At 37.9% G+C, this 8153-nt stretch overlaps 1 protein-coding gene across 1 annotated transcript; it reads left to right on the top strand.

Moving 5' to 3' along the window:
• The first annotated feature begins 249 nt into the window (after positions 1-249).
• Positions 250-2398, top strand: LOC145779415 (isocitrate dehydrogenase [NAD] subunit alpha, mitochondrial-like). The gene has a single exon (XM_082591000.1). It carries the CDS (start codon positions 290-292, stop codon positions 1394-1396), a length of 1107 nt encoding a protein of 368 aa, XP_082447126.1. The 5' UTR covers positions 250-289; the 3' UTR covers positions 1397-2398.
• Positions 2399-8153: the final 5755 nt, after the last annotated feature.

The following is an 8153-nucleotide window of genomic DNA, read 5'->3' as shown; positions in this document are numbered from 1 at the left end:
ATATACAGTAGATGCACTTTCCTCAATGCTGAGAGCCAGACGGAAACAATATTCACTTATTCAGTACAGGTCTTTGATATGACACAACAGGGTGTTAAACCCACATTCACCAACTCTCAGGCAGTCATCCTACTATTAAGCCTCTGAAACAGTTAGATTTCAACTCAATATTGAAACTGTGTTTAAATAATCTTTTGTAAACATGACTGCTAAATATAGTAAAAATTTGAATGGTTTATTTCAGATTTATGTTTGGTAAATGTAGGTACAACACTGTAGCATTGATACTATGACTTCTACATTTGTAAAAACGTTTCTCCGTCGCTTCCCGAGCTCTGTCAACCGATGCTTTTTTTCATCGTCAAAAGAGGCAGCATCGGCTAATAAACATAAAGTCTGCACTATGATCCCAGGTGATGGAATCGGACCTGAAATATCTGCTGCAGTGATGAAAATTTTTGATGCCGCCGGGGCTCCTATAAGTTGGGAAGAAAGAGATGTGATGGCGACAAAGGGTCCGGGAGGAAAATGGATTATTCCAACTGATGCTCAAGAATCCATTAACAAAAACAAGGTGGGTTTGAAAGGGCCGTTGGGAACGCCTATTGCTGCAGGACATCCTTCCATGAACTTACTTTTGAGAAAAACATTCGACCTATACGCCAATGTTCGACCATGTGTGTCCCTGGAAGGCTATGAAACCCCATACGATGGTGTCAATTTGGTTACAATCAGAGAAAATACTGAAGGAGAATATTCCGGAATTGAACATGCAATCGTTGATGGAGTTGTGCAGAGCATTAAGTTGATCACTGAAGAAGCTTCTAGAAAAGTTGCAGAATTTGCATTTGATTACGCACGAAAAAATGACCGCAAAAATGTGACTGTTGTTCACAAAGCGAATATCATGCGAATGACAGATGGACTGTTTCTTAAGTGTTGCCGTGAAACAGCGGAAAAGAACAGCGACATAAAATTCAATGAAATGTATTTGGACACTGTATGTTTAAATATTGTTCAAGATCCCACTCAATTTGACGTGTTAGTTATGCCCAACCTGTACGGAGATATTCTCAGCGATCTCTGTGCTGGGCTGATCGGTGGCCTCGGTGTGACGCCAAGTGGTAACATTGGTGCTAATGGGACTGCATTGTTTGAATCGGTCCATGGCACTGCCCCAGATATCGCCGGAAAAGACTTGGCGAACCCAACCGCTTTGTTGTTGTCCGCAATAATGATGCTCCGCCATTTGGGTATGATGACATATGCAGCTCGCATTGAGCAAGCATGCTTTGATGCCATTAAAGAAAAAAGTTCACGTACGAAAGATTTAGGTGGTGATGCTACCTGTTCCAAATTTACAAGTGAAGTCTGCTCTCGTGTCAAGAATCTGTAGTTTTTGTTTGAGCCTTTGAAAGAACTGAATTTTGTACCCTCTATTTATTGCATGCTTGTACGATGCTAACAAGCATCAAACACCTGTTCATTTTTTTGCATCTCTTGGTATTAGTGATATACGAAACTGAAACGTTACACTGCTGAACGGACCGTTTTCTTCGTTTTACGTGCAGTAAAGTAGCTTTGTTTATGTGGCTGCTGTATCATATATACTTTGTATTGTCCTTGTATTTTTGTGGAAGAAGTGTAGTAGCAACCAAATTTGTGGTCAATGCTAGCATGGTTAATATTGTCGTTTTTCTTCGTAATATAAATTATATATCAGAAGAAATGTGTCTTATTGTATTTTAAAGTTTTCTGAAAACACCCCATTACACAATTTTTTGTGGAAGTGCCACCAAGCCACCACTGTTAGACGAATATTGAAATATCAGTGCAAATAAATTCAAGTCACAGTAAAAACAACAGCTTTCAAGTAGGGTCGATTAATCATTCAGTACTTGAGGTCACTGGACACCTTTACACATGATCTTATCAAAACTTGTCTCCTACATTGCCCATCAACACGTTTAATAACGCATCACGGCCGACCAACATAGCCATTGTCTATGAAGTTTTTATTGTTTTCAGACACCCTTTTTGAGGGGTTGGTTGAAACCATACCAAATCCTTGCATTCAGTCCGTCACTTTGGTCTCGAGCACGCTCAAACATTCGCGTTTTGTCACTTCTACCTTTTTCCACACTCCGACTATCTTCTAGCTAATAAAAATTTTAACTTTGACAGTCGGAAATTATAACATGAAACTTAGCTCTTGTGTAAAAATGTGCATCGCCTTCGTGTGCCAGACGTTTAACGATATTGCAATGCAACCCTGCCAAATTTTTTAGCTTCGTAACTTATTTCGGTCTCAACGTTTTGTCGCTTCCACCTTTTTCTGGATGACATATGTTGCCTTTGCTATGTTGAGTGTTGACATATGTTTTTACCTTGATGGTCAAAATAAAAACAACTGAACATCTTCTCAGTAATTTTGTCCACTGCAGTCTAGTGCAGGGGTCACCAAACCTTTTTCTCCGAGGGCCGGATTGCTGCGAGATTAACCGCTACGGGCCGGATGCAAATTGCGAAAAGATATACAACTATTTAGAATCTCCATTGACTTGAATTGAGCACAATAAATAACAAAGTTAGCGGTGGAATAGCAAAGTTGTGATGAAAATCGAAAGGTTGCTGGAAAAGTTATCCTCTGCTGTGATACACTACAGGGCATCGTGCTCTTGAAAAAACATTACATCTTTCCAAATTTGGCCTAGGCTGTCCCCTAGGGTGCGTCGTGTGCCCCAATGTTCATATTTTTTGTATTATTTTTTCTCAATGGTGAGGTGTCACTGAAATAGCAATAATATGAAGTTTCAGCAAAAAATATTAATGTTTAGGTCCTCCACATTGCAGTTAAAAACACAGGAATTTGACCCCCATACTCCATAAATACCTTGTTTTAACATAACAACGGTCTACACGATTTTCGCTCCATGAACTTTGAAAACTTGATTTAGAGTAATTTTGGGGTGCTGAATCCGAATCTGACCTCAGATATATCCTATCACGTCAGGCTTGTGAGATATAATAACAGTAAATTATTACTTTTGTCAAAAGTGGAAGAGTTGCGTTTATTGCACATACACATTGTGCTATATCCAGAAATCCAGGCCATGTGGTGCATAAGTAGTTGAAATACACCCACCAACTATAATTTTGATACTAATTTGTTTTCCAAGCAATATTATTAACAAGGCAATAATAACAAGCTAAAAGGGAGGCTAAAAGTATAACTGACCCCCCCCCCATCAATGTTTTGCATGAAACCACAAACATTTAAGCAGGCCTATGGTAATGCTTGTCCAGTAACCTTATTTAGGCTGTTTTGGCGTGTCTAACACTAACCTTTCGTTATAGCACTGCATATGTTAGTGGTGAACGCAACGTCAAATCTTCCACTTTTGACAAAAGTAACAATTTTTTGTTATCATATCTCACAAACCTGACGTGATAGGATAAATCTGAGGTCAGATTCGGATTCAGCACCCCAAAATTACTCTAAATCAGTCTTCAAAGTTAATGGAGCAAAAAAAAAATTTTTTGTAGACCAGTGTAATGTATGGATTATGCCTGCATTGTGCTTGGGCATGTTGAATGTTGATGAAGACTTGCAGTTTTTGTCAGTCGGGGAATTATGTGATTCAAGGTGGCTAACACTTGCTTGTAGGCTACTTCGTAAATACACATGCCATCAACCCTTCCAAAAGTTTCATGATCTTGTCTGAGTACTGCATAGTGCTATTAGTGCATCAAGGTTTGCTTCCCATCTTGGTTTGAAATAAAACACCACAATTCATTATCTGATGGGTCAAAAAACTTCAACATGTTGCAAAGAAATCTTCCCAAACCAAGAAGTAAAATAGATTTCCAAGAAGGTTTTGGAATGCAATGCATTTTTCGCTCACTCTGAAAATGTCATTGTTGGTATGCTAGGTGATGAAGACTGCCAAGTTAGAAGAGCAGCAGTCCAAATCTATTCCTTAGGTTCACAAGCACAGGAAAAGCAAAGCAAAAATCATGTTGGCTCTTCACAAAAAGATGAAAATCGAAAGCTGAGAAAGGAAATTTTACCAGCGGTGCCACCTGCAATATGCGGTAGCCACTTTAACAAGTCGAAATTCTGCCACTGAAATTGACTAGAATGCAGCCGCCAAACAATCATGAGCTACGGCTCAAGTGACGTAAAAAATGGCGAAAAGAAGATCATAGAAAGCAAATTAAGTGATGGATTTTTTGTCAGCTCGTTGGCTTAGGGGTTAGGGTTAGGGATAGAAAGTAGTCATTTCATTGACGCGTGTTCGATTCTCACCACTGCTATTGCTCTTTTTCTTCTGTAATTACCAAATAAAGTTCAAAACAAGCATTAACTCTCTGGATGAGTGCTAGAAGGGTCACAATTGGACGGTAGCCTCTTATAACACGTTCTGATTGGTTGGCGGTTGCATTCTAATCAATTTCAGTGGCAGAATTTCGACTTGTTAAAGTGGCTTCCGCAATATGCAGATTTCTTGTGCCACAGCTTAATACTAAAGCAAAATCATACCACCAACTTGTGAAGCTTGGCACAGTTCATAAGTCTGAGCCACCTATCATGAGATCGCTAACAGATCAACAGCTTGACAATGTCATCGACGAACCTCTGCCGCTGGATTATCCTTGCCTCAACCAAGCAGTGGAGCGTCACGTCAATCGTGACTGAAGCAAGCTTATATGCTGTATGTTTTGAAAGAAGGGATGGGCTGATTCGTCAGATGGTGCGATCCCGTCAACTTATGAAAGAATTCAACAGCAAGAAGCAATTCCCACTAGGGTTAACCTGTAGCGATCCATTATTTCATCGTATAATTTCAATTGCTCCCAAAGAAAATAGAAAAAAGGGCGCACACAATAAAATGGTTTGTTCGTCCTTTGACGGGAGCTCTATAAAATCGGACTAGCTCGATCACATCAAACCAGCTCAGTTAGACCAGTTTAGCTCTCAGAAAAACATTAAATTGATTGTTTAATTAAAATGTAATAACTCGTGATAATGTTTCACTATCCTGTAATTTTATTATTCTGTACTGTTTAAATTCAAATTGTGTTATAGACCTACAACATTATACGAACACCTTCTGATAACTTAAAATTATAATTCGAATAACAATTGTGTGGAAATTAGATAATGGAGTCAGATAGCCAAACTAGCTAAATTAGATAAATAGAAATTTCATCAGGTAGTCAGACAGCCGTAAAATTCAACTCAACTTATAAACAAACTATTCTCATACTTAAACTCATACTTAAATAATCTCAATAAAGATTACCACATTTTTATAAGTTACGCTAAATAATATGTAACCACATCATTATTTCATCATTATCATTATTCATTATCATCATCATTTCATCATTATTTCATTGTGCTGATCGCTGAAGTCTCAATGTGGTACAGGTAGTCTAGCACATGCAGCAGTATGGAGTACCGGTATATCAATCTGTGTGCTGGTATTTCCTTGACAATGATTTCATGGCAGATCACAGTCTACCCATCACCAATTACGTCTACCAATTACAGTGTATATCATATATGCTGTAGTGTATATATCATGTTTTATGCACCTACACTTTGAACAGTCCAGTTAGTAACCCCAGGTCGTCCAGTAAAGTTGTTACTTGCTACTGTGTGTGTACATGACATGAATACTATATTGTATTACCAGTCACACTACTGTACCGTTAGACCACTGCCAACATGCTTTCGATTAACCCTTGTATTCTCTACGTCATATGTACCATATATTATGCATACTATGCTGTATATTTATTGCAAATGCAATAAGCAATTTAAGCATCCAAGTCATCTGTAACCTGCATATTATGCAGTACAGCATGTGCATTTACCCATTAGCCTACGTTGTGCTTGCGCTACCGTTTTTGTCCAAAACATTGTCAAATATACGTTTTTTGTCATAACTTTTTTTCTAGTGAAATTAAGGCAAAAAGTCCTCTTGGAGAAGATAGAAACATTACGATTCTGCATCATTTGATACCAAACTCATGTTCATAGCACCAGCAGTTCCAAAGTTACATCCGATTTGAGAATTTTGGGGGTATTCCCCCATAAAATGGGGGGTAGCACGGCCAATAGGTGGTGCAACTCCCTGAAACTAGTTTTGTTGTTGTTTTTTGCCAATTTGTCAGGGGTCTAGACCCCCTTTTTTTAATTTAAAAAAAATGTTTTTTTCAATCCACCCTATTGTTAAGCTAACAAGTGGATAGGCTACGGGCAATTGGGATGTGGAGCACCTAAACCTTGACCAAATTCTTTGAAATTTTGTAATTTTGCTTTTTTAGTCAAGCATGATCCACAAAAAAAAAATTTTTTTTTCAAACATTTTTTAAATTTTTGGAGCCACACGACGCACCCTACTGTTCCCATTTGTTGTGGCCTAATGATAAACAGCAACGTCAGTCCTTTACAAAAAGTTTGGTAACTTTTTTCCTTAACAGTTCTAGTGCAGCTGTTATTTCCGCAGCACGTGGCGGGCCGGATGAAATCAGTTCGCAGGCCGGTTCCGGCCCGCGGCCCGTAGTTTGGTGACCCCTAGTGCGACAGTTGACAAAAATCCAATATTTTTAGGATTCAAATCCAGAAATGTCTAGATATCTCAGATCTGATGTTGCGGTCCAGAAGTTACCGTAATTTTCAGACCGCGTATACGCAGTCCAGAAATTACTGCCAGACCAAAAGAGACCAAACAAAAAGGTGGCCAGATTTCAGTTCAGTTCAGTTGTTTTTTTATTTCTGACCATCATATCAAAACAATACACGTCAATATAGCAAAGGTCGAGAAAAAGGTAGAAGCGACAAAACGCGAACGTTAAAAACGTGCTTGTGACCGAAGTAAGTTATTGAGTTGAAAAAAAATTTGGCACGGTCGCAACACCTTCCTTTGATGGTTGAGGCAGCTTCAATAAATATACCTTGCAACAAAATTCATTGTGTTTGAAACAAGAAAAAAACGCTTAGAATGATTAAATCATGGCATTCTTCAATATAGACCTCAATAATACATCGTGCAAGATTTGAATTTTATTTCTGGCAGACTGATTTTGAGTTTGCTGGCAGGCTAAATTGCAAAAGTAACCTGGTTGAGCTGGCTGATCACCGATTAGGCTATAGCACTTTTGGTCCCTACATTACAACAAGCACCCTGACTTGTAGCCAAATGTGTTTCAGTTATTTTTCAGTGATTCAGTTAATCATGATGTTATCTTTCTTCCTTCAAATGCGTAATGGTATACTTCATCCACTATGGTTACTGAAATAACGATTCAGTGCATAGCAAAGCAATAACTAAAACATGTCATGTAGGATGTAAGCTTAATAAAGTCTATCATCACTTGCCAACTTAATGTAGGCCTTGTAGCCTATGTATGTCTATCTTTCTAACATTAAAAATTTTCAACACATATTGCAGTAAACATGCAAAAACCAAAACTGATGATTAGAATGTGGAAAAACTATGATCTTACAACCAGACTTGGTCAACTAGATAATTCGAGTAGCCTGCTAGTCTAATTCGATAAATTAGAGCGAAATGTCGGTAATTCTAATCTAATTCGGTAAAAACTTGTTTGCTTTAATTGTAGTTCTTATCCATTCTCCAGTTTTGCTAAAAATTTAGTTTGTCCAACAGTTTTTTTTTTTGGCAAATGGAAGGATACAGCGCTCTTAACGTTATACAAAAAAAAATGCAATAAAACAATCAAGATCAAAGTGTCATTCCATCCCTTGAGCATCAAGGTCATGAAAAATTCGATTAATTCATCAATGCACTGACGTTACAATGTATATTATAACGTAAGTGGTTTTGGCGCAGTGATGGTGGAATGACACTTTGATCCCGAGTTACCACATTGGCGTTTTAACCCAACTAAAAAATATACGTGACAACTGCGTCCAACTAATACTAATCTAGTTTAAATTCTACTCTAATTTGTGAAAACTCGGGTAGCTCTAATTCTAATCTTAGTCTAATTTGTAAAAGCTTAAATTACTCTAATTATAATTCTCATCTAATTTCGAAAGACTACAAAAATTCTAGTTGTCCAAGTCTGCTTACAAAATCAACATTGACCTGAATAAAATTTCAGTGTTGCCACAAAAG

Source organism: Aplidium turbinatum, chromosome 11 (genome assembly GCF_918807975.1).
Source record: "Aplidium turbinatum chromosome 11, kaAplTurb1.1, whole genome shotgun sequence".
NCBI classification, from domain to species: domain Eukaryota; kingdom Metazoa; phylum Chordata; class Ascidiacea; order Aplousobranchia; family Polyclinidae; genus Aplidium; species Aplidium turbinatum.
Note: the sequence above shows the minus strand (reverse complement) of the source record. Positions and strands in the feature narration are given on the sequence as shown.

Bases quoted from the DNA above. Each gene is read 5' to 3' on its own strand.
- LOC145779415 (XM_082591000.1), top strand. From the start codon at position 290: ATGACTTCTACATTTGTAAAAACGTTTCTCCGTCGCTTCCCGAGCTCT.